Source organism: Glycine max, chromosome 17, assembly GCF_000004515.6.
Source record: "Glycine max cultivar Williams 82 chromosome 17, Glycine_max_v4.0, whole genome shotgun sequence".
In the NCBI taxonomy this organism is placed as follows: Eukaryota; Viridiplantae; Streptophyta; class Magnoliopsida; order Fabales; family Fabaceae; genus Glycine; species Glycine max.
Genome location: NC_038253.2, coordinates 12,199,212 through 12,227,063, shown reverse-complemented (window position 1 = coordinate 12,227,063; position 27,852 = coordinate 12,199,212). Strand labels below are relative to the sequence as shown.

The window sequence follows — 27,852 nt, the reverse complement described above, 5'->3', positions numbered from 1 at the left end:
GTATTTGGTTTGTTTTTTGGTCGAACTATTATGGTTGTATTTTGGTTGAAATATTTGGTTTGTTTTTTGGTTTAAATATTTGGTTTGTTTTTTGGTCGAACTATTATGGTTGAAGTATTTAGGTTATATATTTTGTGAAATTGTTGTGGTTAAACTTTAGTTATATTTATTTTATATATGAATTTGTATTAACTTTGATATTAACTTTGATATTGACTTATAACCATGACCATGACATAAAGAACGAAGATATGGATGGAGATATATATAATGAAGATACAAATGATGAAGATATAGATGACGAGGAAACAAATGAAGAATTTTATGAAGCCACATACACATATGTGATGGCAATTTATGCTTTAATAGATATATTAAATCAGTTTTTGAATATGATGCGTGGTGAACATATTGAACGTCCATTAACTCGACGACAAATTACTAGTCGGGGATATGACTATATACACAAAGCATTAAACGATGATCCTGCAATCTTTCGACAAGTATATAGGATGTATCCTGATGTATTTCGAAAGTTGTGCACGATTATAAGAGAAAAAACACCTTTGGAGGATACAAGATTTATTTGTGTTGAAAAAATGCTTGCATCATTCCTACAGATTGTCGGCCAGAACACTCGATATTGTGTAATCCGCAATACATTTGGCCGATCACAATTTGCTACAAGTGAAAATTTTCACAAGATTTTGAAAGCTCTGAACTTATTAGCACCTGATTTAATGGTTAGACCAGGCTCAACTGTGCCTGCAAAAATAAGGGAAAGCACAAGGTTTTATCCTTATTTTAAGGTATGTGATCATTATCTAATTATAACAAAATTATAATTATAATTGTGATTATTATAATAATATTTATGATTATTGATACACACACTTTAGGATTGCATTGGAGCTATTGATGGTACACATATTCCCGCATCAGTAAAAGGACGAGATGTAAGCAGTTATCGTGATCGTCATGGAAATATATCACAAAATGTATTAGCTGCTTGTAACTTTGATTTGGAATTCATGTATGTTCTTAGCGGGTGGGAGGGTTCAGCACATGATTCCAAGGTGTTAAGTGATGCTTTGGCAAGGAAGAATGGACTTAAAGTGCCCCAAGGTAAGTATTATCTGGTGGATTGTGGATTTCCTAATCGACGCAAATTTTTAGCCCCATATCGAGGTGTACGATATCATCTACAAGATTTTGCAGGTCACGGTAATGACCCTGAAAATGAAAAGGAATTATTTAATCTTCGGCATGCATCCTTAAGGAATGTGATTGAGAGGATATTTGGTATTTTTAAATCGCGGTTCACAATTTTTAAGTCAGCACCTCCATTTCTATTTAAAACACAAGCAGAGCTTGTGTTGGCATGTGCAACACTTCATAATTTTCTTCGCAAAGAATGTCGTTCTGATGAATTTCCAGTGGAACCTACTGACGAGTCTTCATCTTCATCTTCAGTGTTACCAAATTACGAAGACAATGATCATGAACCCATTGTTCAAACACAAGAGCAGGAACGAGAAGATGCTAATATATGGAGGACTAATATAGGTTCAGATATGTGGAGAAATGCTAATAATTAGGCGAACATGAAGTGAGAATCACTTTGTTATTATTTTTTTAGGCAATAATGACTTTGTTATTAAAAGGTTTAAAATTTCTATCGTTTTTATTTTCTTTATTCAAACATTATAATTTATTTATCATCTTTTTCATTCACTTTTGTAACTTCCGTTATTTTTTTGTTTAAAATGTATTAATCTTTCAAAATCTTAAAAATCCATAAAGTACTTTGAAATCTTAAAAATCTGTGTTAGAAATCCATTAAAATCTTGGGTTAAGAATCCTGATTGTAAAAAGTCTTTTAAAAAAAATCTTTTAAAATCCCACAAAATCAATACAATCCCACATAATCTTTTAAAATCTTCAAGATTGTTTTTGTCAAAATATTCTCTCAAAATCCCAATCCAATACACCCCCCTTAATGTTCTACCAAAAAATACATTTTTTTTTTATTTTTTATGATTTTATGTTTCATCTAAAATTTTAGTTTTCTGCCTCCATATTTATAAATTAATTATTCAGATAGCAAAATTAAAATGCATGCATGAAGATAATTCGATAAGGATGTATTTTAATGTTTTTGATATTAATAAAATGTAAAATCAAGATTTTAAAATACAATAATCAAATTCAAAATTAACAAGAATTGAAAATATACTTGAAACTTCTCCTTAGTCTTTAGTCTAACTTTTTATTTACTTTTTTTTCTTTATAAGAATAAAAACTAGGTCAAAACTCTTTTGAAACAAATTCTTAAAAGTTAAAACAAATGACTTTTATTTAAAAAAAATAAGAAAGAGAATTGTAAAAGCTTACTCAAGTAGCTTTTACCTTTATTTATGTGGAGCTATTTTTAGTGGTGCCCTCCCATCAACTCCCGTGGTGCACACATTTTTTATTATTTTTTTGTCATGTACGGAAATGCATACTTTAAAACACTTTTAATATTATCTTGTGTGGATTATGGGATAAAAGTGAGAATTTGAGAGTTAATTATCAACTCAGTACCAAATATCTATTATCTATTTTTAATTATATATTTTTAGATATAGTTAGAATTTAAAATAAATATATTGATTGATCTTAAATCTATTATGATATCCTAAAAACATTTAAATCTATTATCAATACTTAATTATCAACTCAATTGTCAAATATCTATTATTTATTTTTATATTATAAATAAGATAAGAAGTGGGATCTCTCCCAACTCTTCCATAAGTTTTTTCTTTAGGCAAAAAACAAGATCATAAATTATAGTTATAAAAACCGATTTGACTTGTCATAGTTAGGAATTCAGTTAATTGATAAGTGATGAAGATATTGACCCATAATTTATCTTTTGCCACAAGAGACATAAAGAGGCAAATTAATGAAATTGTTCATGAGTTACTAAGGATAATTTCATTGGATAATTTTTATACTTTTAATCATGTAATTTCTTGTGTTGAGGATTTAGTTCACAATAAAATGAGATAAGTATTTTTTAGAAAAAATAATAATAAATATGATAATAACATGGGAAATTGTTTATGCGATGAATCTTTTTAATATACATAATAAATAATAGATTTGAAAATTGATGTTGATCATGAATATTATTGATATTGAAATCTTCATAGAAATTAGTCAAACTAACAAGCCTATCTAGAAAAACTAATGAATCAATTGCACACCGAAGTATTGACAAACGAAATATCATTAAACACTTTTAAGATATATTTAGAGCATCCAACAATTAACACAAATGAATACATAAAGAATATAACGAGGGAGTTTAGCTCGATGGAACACTATATAATGTGTGTTAAGGTCATCAATTTTTTTATATCATATTCAATGAGAAACTTTAAGGTAGATATAAATCTAATGCATTATTCTTAGAGACAATTAGTAATAATTATAAAATTAATAAAATAAATAAATAAAAAATCTAAATGACAAGTAAAATTAAATTTGACATTGTTACTGTTTTTTTTATAATCTTCTTTTGTTATGAATAATTTTTTATGAATGTTATTATCTTTCTTTTTTTTATTTGTATTTATGTCTATCCAATGTCGTCTCGAACACATGCGCAAGGTGATCCATGGTTCAATGTTCCCATTTTGATGGACCCACAACTTTTAAAAAATTTGGAAAAAAATTATTAACTTCATTCTGGTGAACTTTTTAATATATAACAATTTTGTGTATTATTTATTTTATGATTGAATTTATAAATTCATACAATTTTTTGTCGATGAATTATTTATGAAATACGTTTCCGTTGTTTAAGGATCTTTTTTAAGTTCTTGCTTTGGCCCAAGAAATATTGGAGACGACTCTGTGTTTATTTTTTGTAACTATCCTGTTACTTCCTATATCTATAAATAAGTTATTTCTCTTGTACTTAATACACACAATTATTATTCTTTTTAAACTTTCATTTTCTTTATTTTATCTCTATTATTCTTCTCATACATCATATCATCATTGAGATTTATCTTTCCTCAACTGAGCATATTTCTTATTATTATCTATAAGAAAAAACCTAATAAAAGTTTTTATAAAAAAATATTATATTTTTTAATTCACATTTCAAGGTAAGTTCTTTTTTTTTCTCACCAGAAGTAAAAACAAGATATTTCTCTTTCTAATTTCATTATCCATACTTTATGTTTGATTTTAAGTAAACCTTTTAAACTTAATGTCTAATACTAAAACAATTGTAAAATATAATCATCCTAAAGAGACATTAAACAAAAGTTAATTAACTCTTAAAAGTTTGATCGGATCTTTGATAAAAAGATATCATACCAATACTATGTTTTATAAAAATACCTACTTTGGTAATAAAAAAATTAAAAGTGAACCAAAATGATCGATCATCGTAATAAAGGAGATGAGTAGCGTCGTAGGAGTTGTTACCTTTAGTAATAAAAAATGACCCATCTACGGTGGACCAAGTTATTAAGTGATTTTCGGTGGACTACTTTTATCTGTCATTGGATTAATCTGGTCTCATGATCATAACATACATCCTCTCACACAGGATTACAACATCAAATCATTCCCTCTGTCATCTACACCTTCGTCTCCGACAAACCCCACCATCCTCCTCAACATCACCATTTCACCAATAATCTCCAACCGCCACCTTCAGCCGCCGCCGCCGCAAACCAACGAGGCTGTCTGGCATCATGAGATGGAGGAGGGAGGGGATGTCGGAGAAAAAGAAACTGGAGAATATACCACTTCTCCGTCCATAACATTCACTTCGCAAATCAAAGCAAAATTAATCAACAAATTTCAATTCACGCACACGATGACGATGTGGAGAAAGCTAATGTCCTTCTCGAATCTCCTCGTCGTCGACACCGAGAAAGCAACGTAGTCGATTAGCCTCATTGGCGGTGACAAAGAAGGGGTTGCCAGAGGTATTGGCAGTGAGCTTCGTCGGAGAAGGTGCGCGGTGCTGTGGAGGATGTTGTAATCCTGTGCGAGAGGATGTATGTTATGATCGTGAGATCAGATTAATCCAATGACGGTAAAAGTGGTCCACCAAAAATCACTTAATAATAAAATTGATCCGACGTCGTCTCGAAAAATATGTGTTGTTACCGAAGATTGACAGATGGACGTTACGTTGGCGAACCATGACACGTGGCTGAGGGTTTAGGGTTTAGCAGCCGATAACTAGGGTTTTACTACTGCGAATTCCATTCGAGAAGAGTGTTACAATGTCCGAAGCAGAAGCAGGTTCCATGGCTTCCGTGGTTGCTTCGCTATCAGCAAGCTTCTATCAAGTGCCTCCGTCTGCGGTTCCTGCAATGCTGGATTGCATTCTGGTCTCCACCGGTTTGTCTCCGCCCTCGCTCTTCGCTTCACTCCTCCACGATTTCCCTCGAATTCTTCTCAAGGTACCCCTAATTCTTCTTCTGCCCTTGTCTTTGTTCCTCTCTCTTGTCTTTCTCTCTCTCTCTTTGGTGTTTACCTTTTGTTTTCTTTGATGAATGTAAATAGGATATTACCAATGAAGGTGATGATGATTTGGATGCTGATAAACGCCTCCACCTTGTGTCAATGGTGGGCGCGTTTTGTCACCTCCTGAAGAAAATGGGTGAGTTATTCTCTTTACTGCGTTTTTTTTACCTTGAACATTCATTCATTTTTTTTTTAAGTTGTGTATGGCTTTTGCTCTGTTTTTCATCTGGAAGTGGATTTTAAGTAGAAACTAGGATGCAACGCTGAAATGGAGCATTTGCAGCTCTTACATTACCCCTCATATTCTTCTAGGAGTTCTTCTGTCTAATTTATTTCTTTACAGGGGCTGATTGTGACGCTGTAAGGTCGTTTGTGTGGAGGTGTTTTCTTCCTTTAGTTAAGGTGCTACAGCCATTGCAGCATGACTTGCTTAATCAGGTATTAGTACAGAAGTAGCCAAGCTATTGTGTTTTATTGGTATTTATTGGAGAGCTTTTAACTAATTTTTTTTCTCTATTTTGTCTCTGTTGTCGTTGGATGTGCATAATTTTGATGATAGATCACAGAATTGTTCATGGGTGTAGTGATTGAAACTTGCGCCTGGGAAGTTCTTGAAGCAACTTCGGTGCCAATTTTCTTAAGATCAGTTGGTCTTTCCATGGGTATGCTTCATAACGATGATTTGGATTTTTATGAATGGAGTAGTAATTCATCTCACCAAGACTCGTATGACGTCATGATTGATCCACTAATGGACAAGGAGCTATTGCTGTCTCTGTCAAATAGTTTCAAATTGCTAACTTCATGTAATCTTCTGTCTGTAATTCTGGAAGCTGCCCTTCAGTATATGCAAACAGATACACTACCTAAATCAGCAGAAAGAAAAGGGTGCATTGTGGATAAATTTGTTAACATTTTGATTTGGGAATTAAGTAATATGATTGAGCGGATGCTTTTACATAGTCCAGAGCACAGGTCTTGCGCAGTTGGCCTTCTTCTTCCTATCATTCTCAAAGCATTACCTGCCAATGGCTCATTCGAAATCTCAATTCGTGGGCAGAAACATGGGTTTTCTCGGTAGATTCAGATGCATTGATTGATGTTTATCTCATTTATATGCATTCTATCAACTGTTTATGAATGTATCTTGTATATTATTGGTTTTCAGGGAGTATTTCTTTATCAAACTCTGGAACTGCTGCAGAACACTGTTTTCAATTGGACCTTTAGAGAGAAGGGCAGCATATACTATACTATCTCTGTATTTCGCCTTTTCCTGGTCCTCAGAAGAATGTGAAGATGCTGATATTGATACAATCATTAAAACTGAAGAATTTGACATAAGAGCAGAAAAAGAGTTCTGGGATGAAATAAAGATAGCGCTGGTACTCAAGCTCTGTTTAGTGATTGTCTGTCAGTTTATTTAATTTGTTATTGCTTTGCTTACTTAAGAACCAAACTGAATCTGGTCAGGTTGACAAGGAGAGTTTGGTGAGGAAGCAGAGTTTACATATATTGAAGATGGTTCTAAATATACAAGGAGGCACCAATTCCATCTCTAGCATTTCAAAAGGGAATACGAATGAAAAGTGTTCAGTACCTCATGGCGTGACAAAGAGGGAAAAATGGGCTTACAAGGAAGCCAAATCACTTGGTGTTGGGAACCTTCCGATGATAGATGAACTGGTTATTAACAGCCAGCAGTATTGGGGTGCGTTTGTGCTTTTATATGAGATGCTTGAAGAATATGGTACCCATTTAGTTGAAGCAGCCTGGAATCATCAGGTGTATAATCACGTGTTCACATTTTTTTTCTTATTCTTTGTTGAAATTATAGAGATTAAGGGTAGATGAGGGAGAACTGAGAGAACAAACTCCACATTATAGAATATAATATTGATATCTGGTGGGTAATGATGTGTTACAGCTTACAAAATGCAATTCACTAACTTCTGTTTATACGAACACATAACTTCTAATCCTAATTAAATATTGAAATGAATCATAAAGTATGGTCAAATATGGAAACCAATCCTAAGATATCACCCAACAAGATAGTAGAAGATATTTTAAGATTCAATTGTAATGATATTTGGAAATAATTTGGACAGTAGGAAATGAGTTATAAGAATGAAGAGGTAGGAAGTTGTGATAAATCCGTCCTAGATATGTTGTCTGCTATTTTTGTGTCATACTTTGAAAGAAAATTTCTTTTAATTTACTAAAAAATGAGGTGATAATGCAAAGGCCAGGTTTCTTTTTTTGATGTGGATATACCATATACAAGCTATTTGTTTGTCTGTACATTAATTTTTTAACAGTTCCTTTTCATATGGTTGTTGAGGTCCAGAAACCCTTGTAAGAGTTGCAAAGATCTTAATATATTTTGGAATATGAAGCTGTGAGGACATTATTTTTTAAATTCTCTGGATCAAATAATCCTAGTGCATATATATGTATATATATATATTTGGTTTGCTTTTAAATGTATACTTTCTTGCACATAGTTTTGACCCCCTGTCAGATTCTCTTAATGTCTATATATTTCACTGTTATAAGTTATTTCTCTAGGACTTGGTATTTTGGTTTCTGACTTTTGTGCTGCTCGCAATCAATGGATTTGACGTGCTAAATTAATTGTTTCATACAGGTCTCTTTGTTGCTTCAGTTCTCAGGGTCATATCTCAATGTTGGAAGCAGTATCAGTAAAGTTCAAAATCAATTTGAAATGTATGGTGAGACTTTTGACTGGTTATCTATTTTATGGGAACGGGGCCTTCATCATGACAATCCTCAGGGTTAGTGTGTTCACCATTATGTACTAGTGTTGAATCATCTTATATTTTTGTTAGTAAAACTTTAAAGTCAGGATACAAATACTTTTAGTTTGCTAAATTCTATAGTTTTTCCTGTATTAAATTAGTCCTCCATCCTTGCTTACCATTTTTTCTTTTATGTGGTTTATCTATTAAATGCAGTGAGGTGCCTGATCATGCAGTCTTTTCTTGACATCAATTGGGAGAATTATGGGAACTACATAAAATCAGTGCCTGAAACTTTTGTTCTTGGTCCATTTATGCAAGGGCTAAATGACCCAATACACCACAAAGAGTTTGGTTGGTGCTTCACTCCTTTGGGCCCTTTTCAAATGGTTTCTTTTTATCCATATTTGAATCTACGTTAATTTTCTTTTTGAGCTACTTATGCAATGATTTAATGCTGCTTAAATTATTACTTTCTTCAAATCAGATGTTCCATTTGTTGCATGATAAAGTGAGTCTCCATCATCTTATCCAAATATTATATTCTACTTAGTACTGCCCTGATTGACCTTACATTTCAGGTGTAAAAGGAGTTTATATGTCAAGGGTGATTGAAGGTGCAGCCCAGTTTCTACATTATTATGTTAGTTTTATAGCTCCAAGGTATGCTTAGAAATTGTGCAAGTAGAGACTGGTTTGTGTGTCTATGTCTAAAAGAATTCATAGGAAAGAATTGTTTTAAAAAATAGGAGGATTTGGCTGTATTTCTTTTAATCTAGGTCTATATTTGTCTATGCAATTTTTTTAACTGGATTTTAGATTTCCAAAGTCTTGCACAAATTCAAAATAAGCTGTACCCTATGCTTTTGCAATCTTATTGACATAATCTCTATGATATTATGATAAACAGCATACTTCTTGCCAAACATAGTGGATTAATCTTTCTATTTCAAGGTTTTATGAGTGAAAATGCTGCTGAATTCTGGCGAATTTGGCTTGAGTGTAAAGTAATAGTTTTTGGTCAGAGCTCCTTACATTACATAATACATGCACAGTTCATGGGTATTTTAGGGGGTTGCTTCATCATACTTGCAAAGAGACTGGATAGAGTGTATTAAGCTGATAATATATATATATATATATATATATATATATATATATATTTTTTTTTTTTTTTTTTTTTTTTTTCTAAATAAAATATGAAAACATTATTAGGGTTTTATAACTTTTGTTTGGATGAAGGAATCAAAATTATGATTTTAAATGTTTATTTCAATTATACTTTTTTAGAATTGGAATTAGCTTAGCATTACAAATTCTAGGTTTGTGTTGTGCAAAGATTTTGAAAGTATAATTTACTTCCAATTGTCTTAAAAGGAATATTTATCCGATAGAATGGGACTTGTTATGAGATAAGAACAAATAGGAACTATTCAAATTGAACAATATGGAACAAAAGAATGGATAGGAAAAAATAATTATCAAACAATATGATTAATGGTAGGAAAAATTAGAATATTATGAATGTTGAAATTTTAATTATAATAATAATAATTTAACAAATAGTAACAAATACAGATAATTCAGCGCTCATTTTATGTATTTAAACAAGTAGGAATGTAATTATAATAATTATAGAAAAAAATGGAACAATTAAAACTAAAGAAAAATCAAACGTATACTTTTTTTTTTATCAACATAGAGATGGAGGAGTCGTGATTCTAATAATTCTCAAAAGCCTTTCCAAATATAAAAATTAGAAGTAATAGGTCCAGTGCAGATTCCAAGCTCCAATCCCATGCTTGTTCTAGACGCAAAGTAGACACTTAAGAGATTTTATTTTTGGGTATGAATGAGAGATTAGGCTTCTTTGGAAGAATTAACAAGTAGCCTCATTCAGAGATAGTGTATGTCTGCAAAATCCCTAATCTAGAAGTTAGAGATTTTAAACCAAGGTTTTTACTCTCTGCTCTGTCCTTGTTTTTTGACTAGTTTTTACATTATTTATGCTTTAGGGGGACCTTAATTCTCTTTTTCTTTCTTTTCTCCTTATCTTCTCAAATTCTTCTTTTATAGAAAAATGATGATATGCATGCATGGTTGCTTGTCTGTCTATAGTTTAGTGGTAATGCTATTCTTAATGCCTTTTATGCTTGTCCTTATCACTTTGTTAATGTAAATACGTGATGCAATATTTTTTGGCTTTACTTTTCTTATTGTCTAAAAGTTAATTACAGGAAATGCATTGCATTTTTGTACAATTTAGCATCTACTGCTAAACATCAATCTTTTGGACGAGCTGGACTTATGGGCCTTGCTGAATGCATTGCTTCAGCTGCTTCTGGCATTGGAATACTTAATCGTGTCAGGACAGAATCATTTAATGGAACTTTTCCTGTGGAATTTGTTTCTGAAATGGAAAATCAAACTGATAAAAAGGAATTACTGGATATCTTTAGATATGTTGTTGAGAGCAGCAAACAACATTTCAATCCCAGTTACCGTCTTCAAGGTTTCTAATTTACTCTGCTTGAATTATGTCATTTATAATATGAGAAAAAGGGGTATAAACTGGCAGTGTAAAAAGTTTTACACAGTCATCCAATCACAACTCACCATGTATGGTAAGTTTGTTGACTTTTAAAATAATTATCTTAAAGTAATTGAAACAGTGATTTGTGATTTGATGACAGCGTAAAACTGTTTTACGCTGTCAGTGCGTAAGCATTAATCTCTTATGATATTCATTTGATATTCATAAATTTAGAATGCATAGTATAAGTCAACTTATGTGATGATGATGTTTACAGTTTGTGGCAAAATTCTGGAGGCTGCTGTTTATGTGGTGTGCCCATTTGATATTCCGCTTGAAATTCTTTTGCTTTTCATTTCCGCATTGCCAAAGGAATTTACGGATTATGGTGGTAAGTGAAATATATAATGTCCATTGCTTTCTACTCTTTATAGTCAGGAACATGTGTGTCTACACTATTTTAAAAGCAGAAAAGAAATGCCAAACACTCCAAATCCCTTTAGTTGTTTGCTAGCTGACAAATTCATCACATTCTTCTGATCTACTGATCCGAAGAAGCTGGATGAGACATATCAAATACTATCCATCACGGTTATCAAATTGAGATTTGAATCATGAATAAGAAGACCTATTTTCTTGAAGCACGAACTGAGTTTTTATCACAAATTGTAAGCTACATGATCAATAATTAAAAATATAAAATTTGTTTTCATGTAAAGAAACATTTAAAACATATAGATTTTAGGATTTTCAAGTCAAATGACTCATTGTATAACAAACAAACTGAATATAAACATACCCAACAATCTGCTCAGCTCTTTGGGAGGAGACACAAAGCACCGTGAGCAACATATGGATATGAGGGGAAGACATACAAACGTGAAGAGGCTTTGTTCTTTAATATTCTGGCTTTGAATCATTGGAGGGGAAGAGTAGAATTCTCTTACACAATGGTGAGAGAGATGGAGAGAGAGAGAGAGAGTAGAGAGAGAAACAGTGGGTGGGAGAGAGTTAGGACTAGGAAAGAGAGGAGAGCTAGAGTCAGATTCCGAGAGTCAGAGGGTTCCCATCTGACCATTGAAGGGTTAGCCACAGGACAGCATCAATCCTACACGCGAGCGAACTGGAGAGACCATAAGGACGTTATATCTTTTTACTTTACGAGGTTCCCGGAAGACGCAACAGCAAAGGATTTGTGGTTCCACTTTAAACAGCAAGGAGACGTGAGAGAGGTTTTCATACCCAGGAAAAGAAACAACCAAGGAAGGAGATATGGTTTTGTGAGGTATAAGGGGGTGAGAGATGTGCATCAACTTCAGCAGCATTTGGACAATAGGTTCTTCGGAGGAATGAAGATGAATGTTAACATCCCTAAATATGGGAGACCAAAGAAGGGAGAACCACAAACAGTCGAGAGGGGGACAGCAGAGACAGGACAAACACAAAAGGGAAGAACAGAAGTGTACCTGAGCAGGTTACCAGAAGCGAATATGGGAATCCAAGGACGGTCGTTTGCGGAGGTGGTCAACACGAATATCCCGAAACCAGCACAGAGGAGAACAACAGCCAAACTCCAATACATAAGTTCCAATGCCACATCGGAAGTGAACCTGGACATTCCGATGACGGGTAAACAATGGCTCAAGGAGGCCTGGGTGGGTAGACTGAAAAACTTGGCTAGCTTTGATAGCATAGAAGAAGCCATATGGTGGGATAGCGGACAAAACATATCACCAAAGTACATCGGTGATGACATGGTTTTGCTACTGGGGCTCACAGAAGAGAACGCAGAGAAAATGATGAATGAAGAAGATGAAGGATGGGGAGACCTGTTCTACTCCATAGAGAAGTGGAATCCAAGTCTACGCCCTGGTTTTAGACTAACTTGGATCCAATGTTGGGGAATACCTTTGGTTGCATGGGACATGAACTGTATCAAGCAGATAGTCGCGGGAATAGGTGAGATGGTGGAGGCTGAGGAGAGCTTAGAAGATCAAAGGAGGTACGACGTCGCGAGGATACTGGTCAAGACGCCATGGAAACCGCTGATTCAGCACACGGTAAATATTCATATACAGGGGGAGATTTTTCCGGTGCACATAGCGGAGGAGATTGGGTTGTTTGGAGCTAGGTGGCAGCCAAGAAGGGAACGTGATTTCAGCTCATCAGAGGAAATCCTTTCTGACGATTGTAACGATGACGCGTGGTCTGGTAGTGAGCTGCAGGGGTGGCGGTACAAAGCGCGAACAGAGAGCGTGGCGGAGGAAATACGAACAGTAGCGAAGGGAGGGACCATGGAGGCAGAAGCCATGGAGGATATGGCGACGGAGGGAGTGGTGGGGGGCGAGGAAGATAACCGCAGAGGGATAAGTGAAATCGTGCCATGGAAAACCCAAAGGGGAGCTTCAGCCCAGTCGGAGACGGTGGATGACACAGAGGATAGGGGTGGTGATGAGGAGAGGTCGCCGCGTGGTGTGGAAGAAGGGCGACTCAGGCAGGTCTCTCGGTCAGAAGGACCGGCGACAGTCGCGGCCGGTGCGGACCAAAACGGAAACGCGATCGGGACGAAGAGCGGACATGACCCAAAGGACAAAGCTATTGTCCGATGGGTCGTGAAGCAAGCGGATAAAGCACTGACAGGTGATAAATGCGTGCAGACCAGGGACCGTGAGCTACCAGTGTCGCAGGAAGAAGGGAAGACCGATTTAGGTAAAGAAGATAACCTCGGGGGGGATGTCGGCTCTGACGGTTTGGGCAATTTGTATGAAAATAGTATGAGGAGGCAGACAAGATACGTTGGAGGCATGGTGTACGAGGAAGACAAACATAATTTTGAATCCCCCTCACCCAAGTCACGTGACAAGGAGATGATGGGGCTGCTGGATTTGGGCCAAGCTATTAACACCCCCCCTAAATTATGTCCTTCTCCCAAAAATGGCCCAGTTTTAAAAACAACACCTCTCCCAACCCCTTTGTTAACGTACTCCCGTAAAGGGAAAATGAAGAGAGTTAAAGCCCAAATAGGTGAGGTTGTTTCGAACCAGGTGCTTTCAAGCCCAGAGCATGTTCAAAATGGACCATTCCAGCGAGACAACGAGGGACGTGGATCAGCCAACCCCCAAATACAAACAGAAACATCATCAACTCACAATAGGCAGGAAAATCAGCTTCAGGAGGAAACTTTTGACTCGCACGAAGAAAGTCTATGGACAATGATCAAGGAGTTGGGACTGACAACAGGAAAAACTCAAAGAGATTATGTTCAACAGTTGACAGAAATGGAAGATAGAGATGGAAAAGAGGCAGATAGCTTGGGAGGAAGGGGAAGGGACTCATGAATATCATCTCTTATAATGTAAGGGGGTTGGGGAGGGGGGTTAAATGGCCAGCAATTAGACGCATGGTCAAAGAGTATCATATTGACCTGTTATGCTTACAAGAAACAAAGAAGGAATCGGTCAATAAGAGTATGTGCAGGGCTCTATGGGGGAATTCTGATTTCTGCTGGGAGGAGGTTCCAGCCGTAAATACAGCTGGTGGTATTCTCTGTATTTGGAATCAAAAGTCTCTGAAGGTAGAGAGCAAATCAGCTGGATCGGGCTTCATACTACTGTCAGGAAAGTGGGGTCAAGAATCCATAGCAGTGCATGTTGTAAATATATACTCTCCATGTAACCTGCAGGACAAAAGGGTGTTATGGGATAAAGTCACTCAGCTGAAAATCCAGAATCCAAATGGTTATTGGTGTATTATAGGGGATTTTAACAACATTAGGAGAAGTGGAGAAAGAGTGGGGTCTTCGCAGAGGGGGATGGTGGATGGAAGCATACGGGATTTTAATAGCTGGATTGAGGAGTTGGAATTAGAAGAAGCGCCTTGGGTGGGAAAGAGATTTACATGGTTTAGACCGAACGGTACAGCTAAAAGCAAGTTGGATAGAGCCTTCGTTTCCTCAGAGTGGCTTTCCAAATGGCCCGGATCGGTCCAAACACCGCTAGCCAGGAATTTTTCGGACCATTGTCCCATATTGCTTAGATCTAAAACCATTGATTGGGGCCCAAAACCTTTCAGATTATTGGATTGTTGATTATCTGATGTATCTTTTAAGAAGCTGGTGTCCGAAACCTGGTCATCCAATACTCAGAGTGGATGGGGGGTTCATGTTTTAAAAAACAAAATCAAGGCCCTCAAACAGAAGATAAAGGTGTGGAATAAAGATCACTTTGGAGACACTTTAAGCCGTTTCAAGAGGATAGAGGAAGAGTTGAACAAACTAGAAGAGGAATCAACAGACAGACCACTGGATGATAATGAGAGGATACTCAAAAAGAAGTTGCAGCAGAAGGTTTGGGAGGCAGCCCAAACTCATGAGTCGCTGTTACGTCAGAAGGCAAGATCCAGGTGGATTAAGGAGGGTGATTGTAATTCGAGGTATTTTCATTTGCTGATAAATTCCAGGAGGCGATCCAATAGCCTAAATGGACTCATGGTTGATGGGCTGTGGAAGGAGGAGCCGGCTGAAGTCAAAGAGGAAGTTAGGAGATTTTTTTCACAGAGGTTCCATGAAACAGATTTTGATAGGCCAACTCTGAATGGGATCAGCTTCAATACCATTGATTCCCATCAGAATGCCATGTTAGTCGAGCACTTTCAGGAAGAGGAGATAAGGAGGGCTGTTTGGAGTTGTGGAAGTGATAAAAGTCCGGGCCCAGACGGGTTCAATTTCAAATTCATCAAGCAATTTTGGGAGGTCATCAAACCAGATTTTCTTAGATTCTTTGACGAGTTCTATGTCAACGGAGTCTTCCCGAGGGGCTTGAACGCATCATTCATAGCTTTAATCCCGAAGGTGGCGGACCCTCAAGGGTTGAATGAATACAGACCTATTTCACTCATTGGATGTACTTATAAAATCCTCGCTAAAGTGTTGGCTAATAGACTGAAGAGAGTTATGCCCCTCATAATTAGTGATCGTCAGTCAGCATTTATACAAGGTAGGCACATGCTTCATAGTGTGGTGATTGCAAATGAGGTAGTTGAAGAGGCCAAAAGATGTCAAAAACCATGCATGGTTTTCAAGGTGGACTATGAGAAGGCGTATGACTCAGTGTCTTGGGATTTTTTGATATACATGATGAGGAGATTGGGTTTTGGACCGAAGTGGATCCAGTGGATACAGGGATGTTTAAAATCAGCTTCCATCTCAGTCTTGGTAAATGGAAGCCCTACGAAGGAGTTCTATCCACAGAAAGGTCTTAGACAGGGGGATCCATTATCACCCCTTTTGTTTAATATTGTGGCAGAAGGTTTGAGCGGTCTAATGACCAAAGCAATTGAGGGAGGATTCTATAAGGGATTTTTAGTGGGCTTAAAGAAGGTGGAGATTAGCCTGCTTCAGTATGCAGATGACACTATATTTTTGGGAGAGGCAACATTAGCGAACGTAAGAACAATCAAAGCAATACTTCGTGCTTTTGAGATGTCATCGGGGTTAAAGATAAATTTCGCCAAGAGTAGTTGTGGGGCCTTTGGGGTGCCTGAGCAGTGGACTTATGGTGCATCCAGTTATCTCAACTGTGGATTGATGTCTTTTCCTTTCACATATCTTGGCATACCTATTGGTGCTAATCCTAGAAGATGTCAGATGTGGGAACCTTTAATCAATAAGTGTGAGAGAAAACTGGCAGGATGGAAACAGAGACACTTGTCTTTTGGGGGGAGAGTGATTCTCATAAATTCAGTGCTAACATCTATTCCAATTTATTTTCTATCTTTTTTCAGGGTCCCTAGGCAGGTGATTAGCAAGATAACCAGATTACAAAGGAACTTCTTATGGGGTGGTGCAGCTGATCAAAATAAGATCCCTTGGATCAAGTGGGAAAAGGTGTGTTTGCCAAAGGAACAAGGTGGGTTGGGAGTCAAGGATATCATCTCGTTCAACACATCATTATTAGGAAAATGGAAATGGGAGATGTTTCAGAATCAGGAGGAGACTTGGGCTAGAGTCCTTGAATCGAAGTATGGAGGATGGAGGAGTCTTGACGGAGCTTCGAGGGCTAGTACTGAATCATCATGGTGGAGGGATCTAAAGATAGTAAATCAAAGCATGAATCAAGGTCAACAGCTGAATAGGTTGATATTGTGGAGGGTCGGATGTGGGGACAAGTTTAAGTTTTGGGAGGATAGGTGGATAGGCGGAGACAACTGCTTGGCTGATAAATATCCTAGATTGTATACCATATCAGCTCAAAAACATCATTTCATCCATCAAATAGGTGCTGCGAAAGGTGGGTGGGAATGGAGTCTTAAGTGGAGGAGACATTTGTTTGATAGCGAGATAGATATGGCGGTAGCTTTTCTCCAACAGCTGGAAGGGTTCACAATCAGGCCGGAATTAAGTGACCAATGGAAATGGGCAGCAGAGCCTAGTGGCTGGTATTCGACTAAGAGTGCATATAAGGCATTACATCATGTCACAGCGGGAGAAGAGCAGGATGGAAAGTTCAAGGAATTATGGAAGCTTAGGGTCCCATTGAAAGTGGCTATCTTCGCGTGGAGGTTGATTCAAGACAAACTGCCAACTAAAGCCAATTTGAGAAAGAAGCGGGTTGAGTTACAAGAGTACTTGTGCCCCTTATGCAGATCTGTGGAAGAGACTGCAAGTCACTTATTTTTTCACTGCAGTAAAGTTAGTCCTCTATGGTGGGAATCACAGTCTTGGGTAAATATGATGGGTGTTTTCCCTTATCAGCCGGACCAGCATTTTAGTCAGCATATCTTAGGAGCTTCCGTAGGGTTGCAGGGAAAAAGATGGCAGTGGTGGTGGTTCGCTCTCACTTACTCGATTTGGAAGCATAGGAACAGCATCATTTTCTCCAATGCTAATTTTGACGCTCATAAATTAATGGATGATGCAGTGTTTATTTTATGGACATGGCTCAGATGTTTTGAAAAAGATTTCTCTCTACATTTCAATCAATGGTCTTCAAGTCTCAAAGATGCTTTTCTTAGGACAGCATCATAGGTTTAGAGTATAGCTCCAAGTCTTATTTGAGTAGTTTTTGGGATATTTCAGCTACTGTATCATTGTATGTCCAAAACTACTTGTAATATGGCTCTAAATCTGTATATTTTAGTACCTCTGGTACTCATCTATAATATATTTAATTTTGCTGAGCAAAAAAAAAAAAAAAAAAAAATTGGAGGGGAAGAGTTCTTCACTTCTGCTCCAATCTTATAAAAGAATTGAAAAGAACCCTAAAAAGATGTTTACTAGATAACTAGAACGAGGTTGCATGTGTTGTGAACCATTGCTGCTCGTGATCTGAAATGAAAGTCTACAATCACATGATTCAGCACAGAATCATGATTCACATAATTCTGATGCCATTAAAGTGCAATTTGTGACTGATTTCAGTTCACCTTGTCGTCTGTATTGATTGCCAAAGGAACCATATTGAAACACGATAGAGAGAAATGAGTAGAGAGAGAAACACTGGGTGGGTGAGAGTTAGGCGTAGAGGTGAGAAAGTTGAGAGAAACAGGGCAGGCTTCGAAAAGGAATCCCGATGGGATCATGCCGAGAACAAAGGAAGAGTCCAGCATTATGCTGCTGCAACAAATTGGAGGGATCACAAAGACATCTCATCATTCTACTTTACAAGGTTCGTGGACGACATCACGGAGAGGGAGCTATGGCAGCATTTCAAAAGATGGGTTGATGTAAGAGAAATCTTCATACCCAGTCGAAGAAATTACAATGGAAGGAGGTATGGCTTTGTTTGATTTAAAGGGGTACGAGATATCAGGCATTTGGCAAGGCAGTTAGACAGGATTGTCATCGGTGGAATGAAGCTATATGTGACCATTCCTAAGTACAAACGAGAGAGACGAACACAGGAAGCTACAGGGAGACAATCACAGAGCAAGGGAGAAGGAATACAGACACGAACTCACCGAGTCACACAAGACCATTAGACAAAATTGCTATCCTATGCGGATGATGTGAGAGGAAAAAACATCACTCAACGACAAAGAAAGGACCAAACTCGACACTTCCATGGGTCTGAAAATCCCACTTCCTCAGTTCACCTGGACATACATGCAGAAGACATCAAATGGCTAGAGGATGCGTGGGTCGAGCGATTGAAGAACCCAGCCATGTTTGACAGGGTGGAGGACGATCTGCAGTGGGAGCTGGGAATGGATATAACCCCTAAATACCTAGGGGATGACCTAGTTCTCTTACATGGATTAAGCGAGATTGGAGCAGAACGAGTTATGAATGGCGGAACATATGGAAATGCATCTCTCTTCTACTCGATGGAGAGATGGAATCCAAGTATACGCACGGGGAATAGGATGATTTGGGTTCAATGCTGGGGTATCCCACTTCAAACTTGGGATAAGAAACATATTAGGTAGATTGTCGCGGTTATGGGAGAAGTGGTGAATGTCAACGACGACGTTGAAATCAAATGAAGGTTGGATAGAGCAAGAGTGCTCATCAAGACCCCATGGACGCCACTGATCAAGCACACCGTTGACATTCATATCATTGGCGAAACCTTCAAGGTGCATGTAGTCGAGGAGTGCGGAGCGGCTTTTTGCGAGAATCACAACAGGGTTGCAGCTACAGAGGCTCGTCGGAGGAGATCGATTCCGACGAAAGCCTCCTTGGTGATTTACCTCCAGCTATGACAAGACTAACGGTTGTTGACCACGATCATAAACACGCCACCGCGACAGACCATCACCCCAAATCACCCCACAAACCTTCTATGCCAACCGCCGGCGATGGAAAATCCTGGTCGATTGGATTACATAGTGGTCGGCGCGGGTACGATTATCCGTGGGATAAGACCAACGACCCTCAGGTATTGACCGGTTGTAAAGGTAAGGCAATGGTAAACTCGAGCTTCGAGGTAAGCGTTGCAAATGACCTTTGTATGGGACGGCGCTTAACCAACCAGGAGCCACAGGATCGTGAGTTTCACGATAATAGTAAGAGAGATAAAGGAGAGTCCAGCGGAGTCCAGAAGGAGCCTTTTCCGCCATCACATGACTTTGCAGGAGATAAAATCCCATCAAGGGCGGTGGACGCTTATCAGGAACATGAAGGTGTTGACGTGGCAATTGAAATAGCGAAAAACAGGGAACAAGAGGCTGATATGGTAATGCAAACTGGGCCTAATTTGGGCCTATCACCTTACTCAAGAAATGACCCCTTATCCAATTTGGGCCTCACTCCACTAAAAAATAATGAAGAGGACAGTAAGTGACAAGTATATTCTCGTGGGAGTTGGTCCCAAAGGAAACAATGTTTGGGTGCAATACAGCCGATTGCTAACCAAGTCCAAGACAGTGAGACACATGCAAATAGCAGAGGCAAGGTCCATACCAGTGAGATAACCGCCAATAGTAATGACATGGATATGGAGTTAAACACAGATATAGCAATTCTCAAGAGGCAGCCAACATGTGGACAATGATCAAACAACTGGGGGTGACATTGGGGAACACAGGAGGGGACCAGCAGAGTAGAGTCATAGCAAGAATCAGGTGTATGGAGGACAGAGACAGAACAGAAGCTGAGAGGTTGGGAGCCATGACAAATAATCCATGAATATAGTTTCATACAATGTCAGAGGGCTAGGGCGTAAAGTGGGCAGTAATTAGGATATTGATTAAGAAGGAGAACGTTGATATGATTTGTATTCAAGAGACTAAGAAAGAAGCCATTGATAAGTCATTGTGTCAGGCACTATGGGGGAATGCTGATGTTACCTGGGAGATGCAACCTGCTAACAACTCAGTAGGAGGCATTCTATGTATGTGGAGTGAAACAGAATTTAGATTACAGAACAAGGTAATCGGTAATGGTTTCATCTTTCTGGAAGGGGAATGGATCAGAGAGGCACAACAAATAAGTATTGTCACCATATATTCACCATGTGACATCCACAACAAGAGAATTCTATGGGATAAAGTGAGGCAGTCGAAAGATTCATCCCAAGGGGGGCTATGGTGTGTTCTAGGTGATTTTAATAGCATCAGGGATCCAACAGAGAGATTTGGAACCTGTGAAAGGATATCAAGGGACAACAACATTAAAGAATTCAATGATTGGATAGATGATTTGGAGGTCTTGGAGATACCTTGTTTGGGCTGACAGTTCACTTGGTTCAAACCAAATGGAGCATCAAGAAGTAGATTGGACAGGTTCTTAGTATCTCCTGAGTGGCTGGATAGATGGCCTTGGAAGCTTGCAGCTTACTCTACCAAGGAATTTTTCAGATCATTGTCCTATTCTGCTTAGAGCTAAGACTGTAGACTGGGGTCCTAAACCTTTTTGGATCCTAAATTGTTAATAGACAAATCATTCAAGGCAACTGTTCTTTAGTGTTGGAATTCTTTTTAGCAATCAGGGTAGGGAGCATATGTACTAAAAGAAAAAATTAAGAGGTTAACGCAAAGGCTAAAGATATGGAATCAGGAACAGTTTGGAGACATCCTCAAAAAGGTCAAAAACCTAGAAGCTGAATTAAATAAACTGGAGGAAGACACAACACGAAGACAGCTAACTGATCAAGAAATGATGGAAAGAAAGCAATTATAGGAATCACTATGGGCAGCTGCCCAAGCCCATAAATCCTTGCTAAGACAGAAATCTAGGTCAAGATGGATAAAGGAGGGAGATTGCAATACACGCTATTTTCACCTAATGATGAATGCTAATCGAAATAGAAACTCTATTAAGGGGGTATTCATTGATGGCATATGGACTAATGACCCACATAAGGTGAAGGAAGAAGTTAGATACTTTTTCTCCCAAAGATTTCAAGAACCAGATGATCAGAGACCCGAGATTGATGGTATCAGTTTTAAAACCACCGATCAACATCAGAATAACTTGCTTGTGGCACCTATCCAAGAGGTGGAAGTACATAATGCGGTTTGGGAGTGTGGTAGTGACAAACGCCCGGGTCCTGATGGCATGAACTTTAAGTTCATTAAGCAGTTTTGGAATACACTAAAGCCTGATATCCTTCGATTCATACATGAATTTCATGTTAATGGTGACTTCCCTTGAGGGTGCAATGCTTCCTTTATATCATTAATCCCTAAGGTATCTGAACCACAACATCTAAATGAGTGTAGACCCATTTCATTAATAGGGTGCATGTATAAGATAGTGGCGAAACTGCTTGTCAAAAGAATGAAGATGGTCATGCCAACTATCATAGATGAAACACAATTTGCTTTCATTGAAGGTAGACACTTATTGCTAAGTGCACTTATTACCAATGAGGTAATTGAAGAAGCCAGAAGAAGCCACAAACCATGCCTTATATTCAAAGTAGATTATGAGAAGGCATACGATTCGGTATCATGGGAATTCTTGTTGCACATGTTGAGAAGGATGGGATTTAGCCCCTAGTGGGTTAATTGGATTGAGGGATGCATTAAATCTGCCTCAATTTCAGTTTTGGTGAATGGGAATCCTACGGCTGAGTTCCTTCCTCAAAGGGGACTAAGGCAACGGGATCCGCTAACACCTTTCCTATTCAATGTTATAGCGGAAGCTTTAACTGGGTTGATGAGGAGAGCAATGGCAGAAAATTTGTACAAAGGATTCTCAGTGGGGTCCAATAATGTCAGCATCAGCTTATTACAGTATGCGGATGACACTATCTTTTTTGGAGAGGCAAGCATGGATTAGGTTAGAGCTTTAAAGGCTATCCTAAGGGCTTTTAAGCTAGTGTCAGGCCTAAAAATCAATTTTGCAAAGAGTTTTTTTCGGAGCATTTGGGGTATCTGACCAGTGGAAGCAAGAAGCGGCTAAGTACCTGAATTGTAGTTTGTTGACTCTTCCTTTTGTGTATCTTGGCATACCTATAGGGGCCAATCCGAGGCGACGATAGATGTGGGATACCATTATCTACATATGTTAGAGAAAATTGGCAAAGTGGAAACAAAGACACATCATGGGGGGGGGGGGGGTTCCAAAATCAGTGGTGGACAAGTTACTGAGGTTGTAGCATAGATTCTTATAGGGAGGTGGACCAGACCATAACAAGATTGCCTGGATTAAATGGGAGTCAGTATGCTTATCAAAAGAGAAGGGAGGTTTGGGCATTAAGGATATTGAGACATTTAACCTTGCACTGCTTGGTAAATGGAAGTGGCACCTAATGCAAGAAAAAGGGGAGTTATGGACTAGAGTATTGGAATCCAAATATGATGGATGGAGGAATCTTGATGAACCAGGGAGGGCAGGACACCAATCTGTATGGTGGAGGGATCTAAAACAAGCTTTTAATCACTCACACCAAGGAGTGATCATTCAAAATAACATGAGATGGAAGGTTGGAGGTGGGGATAAGATCAAGTTTTGGGAAGACAAGTGGTTTCACCAAGAGGACACACTAGCAGAAAGATATCCTAGACTGTATCTGATATCATCACAACAGAATCACACTATCAGACAGATGGGATCTCACAAGGATATGGGGTGGGAGTGGAATTTCTTATGAAGAAGACTGTTGTTCGATAATGAAATTGATTCAACTGTCAATTTCCTAAGGGAGGTAGGAGGGAAGGGTATACAGCAACATGGAACTGATGTTTGGGAGTGGTCAGGTGATCCGTCAGGCAATTACTCTACACGCAGTGCTTATAATCTGATATATGAGGACATTGCAGGAGGCCAGCAGGAGGAATGGTGTGAGGAATTATGGAAGACAAAGATCCCTAGCAAAATTGCGGTATTTGCATGGAGACTATTTAGGGACAAATTGCTGACAAAGAAGAATCTTCACAGGAGACAAATGCAGATCCAGGATATGTTATGTCCTTTTTGTAGAAGTGTTGAGGAGAATGCATCTCACTTATTTATCCATTGCATCAAAATCCAACCAATCTGGTGGGAATTGATGTCATGGATGAATATTAAAGGTGTCTTCCCATTCAGCCCTAAACAGCATTTTCTCCAGCGTATTTCTATCCAGATTGAAGGAATAAGGGCCAAGAGGTGGAGGTACTGGTGGCTGGCGGTAACATGGTCTATTTGGAAGCTCCGAAACAGAATTTTGTTTTCAAATGCAGAATTTGATGCTAACCGACTGTTCGAAGATGCTATTTTCTTAATTTGGACTTGACTTAGACATTTCGAGAAGGATTTCACAACCCATTTTAATCAGAGGTCAAGCAATATCAGACAGGGTTTTTTGTTTTTGTAGAGGGTAGTACAAATAGAACAACAATCGATGTACACCACATAAGTAGCTCTTCATTGACTACTTGTGGAATTGTAAATTAGTAACTCTGGTACTCTATTTCATTTATAATACAATTAATTTTGCTGATAAAAAAAATGATTTGTGCATTTTTTTAATTCTATGCTATCATGTTTCTATCCTAATAAGGTATTGGACCATCTATAGATTGCAACCTATGAAGTGCCGACACCGTACACGAATAATTCTAAAATATAGAACACCGGGACACCACATATATGTGTGTGTGTGTACTCATTGAGAATTAAATTAAGAATTATATATTCACCTTCTGAAAGTAAAGTTGTTAAGCTTTACAATTTTCATATGGCAATAACCTTCACAAAAAGAATACTAAGAGGGAACGAGGGATCATTTCATAATGAATCTTCACAAAAAAATCCCAAGAAAAGAAGATCAAACATAACTCGTAAAACAGCTGGTTAAGTCCTATAATAATGAGCCTTACAGAAAAATGCTATGAGGCATCATTTTGCTAATTGTTTCAAAAAGTAAAAGATCTAATCTAGAGTTGGTGACCTCCTTGATCATCATTGAAAAACATAGCCTCTCAGCTTGAGCCAAAAGTTTGAGGCCTGGGTTTAAGACTGGTTCTTGTGACAGAGCCACAGTAGGATCATCAAGAAACTCTAACACCATGTTTGAAATGAAGGCAGAGAGAGAAAGCACGCAGAATCTGAGATGATTTCATTATTGAAGAAGAGATAGTGTGGGGTTTATATATAACTGACTACTAGCTCAGCAGTTAATTCTAGATCCATTTTTGTTTGTTACAGCTGTCATAATCAAAGTCTAACCGAATAATACTCTAAGTCTATCACCTATATCAGAATAGAGTTTTGTATAGCATGACTAATACTCTAATAAGCTCTAAGTCTAAGTCTAATTAGATACCTTATTTTGTAGCCATACTATGGTTCCTTTTCAAACTTCATTAGTTTTATTTTGGAACCATGAGTATGGACCTAACTTTCTGTACTTAGTACCTCTGGTACTTCTATCAATATATTATTATTTTTGCTGATAAAAAAAAAACATGGGAGAAGCTGAGGAGGGAAAGGGTGAAAATCATTTCCACTGGCTGAATTGAAAATTGCAACAACATGGTTCTGTGGAGTAATTTATAGAAACATTTAAGTCTCTCTCTAATCACAAGTTTAGCTTTTTGTACAGAAGTTGTTGAATACATGCACCATTACAACACTGAACCAAACAACCACATATGACCCATGTTCTTTTTCTTTGGTCTGACTAAATGAATATTTTCATGATTCAGCCAGCTGTCTATCATTCATACTGATGAGTTCAGATATATCAGGTTTGGCTGTTTCATATTCTAATGCCAAAATTAGTCAGGGTTAAAAGGATGTGGATCTGGAATGCGGAGTATTTTTCTGACCACAATTGTACTTAGGAGCATTACTTGTTACAGTATTGTTGGGTGGGATTGGAATATGAGGATATCTACTAAAAATACGTCTGTAGATTAATTTTCATCACATTTAACTGCTCTCAAACAAGAATTTTTCATGCTTGTGTATGTAAACCATATTTTTGTCAATGAATTAGACAAAAAATCTGAAGTAGGATTTTCAGTTAGTAAATTTTGACTACTCTCTTCCTCTTACCCCCAGGCCAGTTAAGGATGACTGTGCAAAGATGGCTTTCAGGTTGTGGTTACAAGGATAGGTGTGCCAATTGCTGTAATAATGAGATAAAGTGGTGGAAGAGTCTTTATGACTTCCCACAGAACTTTGTCAGCAATAATCTTTCAATTGATGTTTCTCTTACTTATGATGATGAAGACTTGAGTGCATGGGAGTCTGAAGCAAATAGATGGGCAAAAATGCTTTTCCTTGCTATCAAGAAGGATCATCCTCTGGAACTTATTTTTGTGGTTTGCTTTTGCCTTTGTCCTATGGAATTTTTATAAATATTTATTAACTCTGTCTGTATAGTGAAAATTAAGTAGTTCTAGGAAAAAGACAATCATCATTAGTGTCTAAGGTTATATATTTGTTTTGCTATAAGAGAGTAATAAGATTATTTTATGGCTTGCAATTGATACTTCTGATGGTAGGGTGTAAAACATGATAAAACTTAAGGATATTTGTGTGAAAACCGTGTGTTAGAGTACACAACGGATGCTCCTTTATATGGATTAGTTACAATTAATATTGTTAATTATAGGAGATATTGTTCCTATAATTCTGATATGATAATAAAAGACAAAATATGAAATTGATCCTATTTTGATTCTCAACACTCCCCCCCTCAAGTTGAAGCTTACTAAGTTTTAGCTTTTTACAAGAAAATTTATTCCCAACAGAAACATAAAACTTGAGCTCTACTAAAAAAAGACAATAATTTGAATGCCAACGTAGTGATGTTCGTGAAGTTAGAGAATATTGCTAGAAAGAGAGAGTGGGAATATCTATCAGCCTAGGAACAACAATTTCTGACTTTCTTAAAACCATCATTTGGAAGCTTCAAACCAATATTTTGAAGACAACTTGGGGATCCTGGTGAAATCAGGGAATATTGCTAGAAAGAGAGCTGAAATACTATCAACCTAAGAAAATTCAAAGCAAGTTTCAGTCTTCTTAAAACCAAGATTTGGAAGCTTCAAACGAGCAGTGGAGACACAAACTTATTCAAACTTGAAAAAGAGGAATTAGTGGCAGAAACACACAGCCAATGAAGCACAAAAGTCACTGATAAACACACTGGAAAAGTACAGCGATAGAGAGGCAACCAAAAAGTTTTTTGTTTTTGCCGGAAAATGAGTGGCGAGCTGAAGGCAGTTGCCAGAAAACACACTAAAGAGACAGCAGCAGGATAGGCGACAAAAATTCTTTTCCGGAAAATGAACATCAAGTAGGAGTCAGGGGCAAACATTGGCTAAAATTCTCACAAGAACCCGAAGCAGCCATGAGAGTGCAGGAAAATGACAAACAAACAGTCCTTCAACAAAAGAAAGAAGCTGGAAAAATGAACGGCTTACAAAAGAGAGACCACATCAAACGAGGTCAGAATGGCCCCAAACAGCAGGGGTAGGTGTGCGAGGAAGACACATCGCCGGAGCTGGAAGCACACCGGCAAAGGCATTGTCACGCGTCAGAGAACAATGATGCGTGGGTGCTGTTTGGCTTGTCAAAGAAAGAGCGTGTGGAACGCCGAATGGGAAAGTGGTTTTGGGAACATGTAGATTGGCGATCCAAACTGTAGGGTTGCCGGTAGGAATGGTGGCTGAACGACGGCGGTGGCCGAAAAATGCACCAGAAATGAAGAAAAAATTGCTGGAAAAGATACAGCGAGGATATAAGGTCCACCAAAAGAAATGAGGTGAGCGAAAGGGCTCATTGGGGAGAGTGGGTTGTTTGAAAAGTGATGACGGGTGGAAATGTCATTGGAAAAGGAGAAAGGATTGTCAAAAAATAGGAGTAGGTCGCAAGAATAAGTGTGACGACCAGAGAGGTCCACCGGGGACAATAGGTCTCGCTATCCCCAGTGGGAGACAATTTTCGTTATTCCCTCAACTTGGCTTTGATACCATGTAAAATAGGATAAAATTGAGGAATATTTGTGTGAAAACCATGTGTCAGAGTACACAACGGATGCTCCTTTGGATAGATACTTGAAATGTTTGAGTATGGAAATATGCACACAAAAAGGATCCCAACCTTAGTTTGCTGAGAGATGCACATATATATAT

The 27,852-nt window shown here is 37.9% G+C and overlaps 2 protein-coding genes across 3 annotated transcripts in view; both read left to right on the top strand.

Moving 5' to 3' along the window:
- The first annotated feature begins 251 nt into the window (after positions 1-251).
- LOC102662090 (protein ALP1-like) lies at positions 252-1,734 on the top strand. The gene is made up of 3 exons (XM_014769434.3): positions 252-503; positions 621-809; positions 900-1,734. Exons 1-3 carry the CDS (start codon positions 252-254, stop codon positions 1,596-1,598), a joined length of 1,140 nt encoding a protein of 379 aa, XP_014624920.2. The 3' UTR covers positions 1,599-1,734.
- Positions 1,735-4,603: 2,869 nt separating this feature from the next.
- LOC100809637 (uncharacterized) overlaps positions 4,604-27,852 on the top strand; it is a 45,675-nt gene continuing 22,426 nt past the window's right edge. Inside the window, exons 1-12 of one of the 2 annotated variants that reach the window (XM_014769639.3) lie at positions 4,604-5,480; positions 5,584-5,680; positions 5,888-5,982; positions 6,104-6,621; positions 6,713-6,929; positions 7,018-7,329; positions 8,195-8,342; positions 8,523-8,660; positions 8,888-8,969; positions 10,544-10,818; positions 11,117-11,230; positions 25,772-26,034. In XM_014769639.3, the coding sequence (XP_014625125.1) occupies positions 5,301-5,480; positions 5,584-5,680; positions 5,888-5,982; positions 6,104-6,621; positions 6,713-6,929; positions 7,018-7,329; positions 8,195-8,342; positions 8,523-8,660; positions 8,888-8,969; positions 10,544-10,818; positions 11,117-11,230; positions 25,772-26,034 (2,439 nt within the window). In that variant the 5' untranslated portion in view covers positions 4,604-5,300. Of the gene's footprint in view, positions 5,481-5,583; positions 5,681-5,887; positions 5,983-6,103; positions 6,622-6,712; positions 6,930-7,017; positions 7,330-8,194; positions 8,343-8,522; positions 8,661-8,887; positions 8,970-10,543; positions 10,819-11,116; positions 11,231-25,771; positions 26,035-27,852 lie in introns of those variants that run through there. The other variant, XM_014769640.3, reaches the window with a different exon arrangement.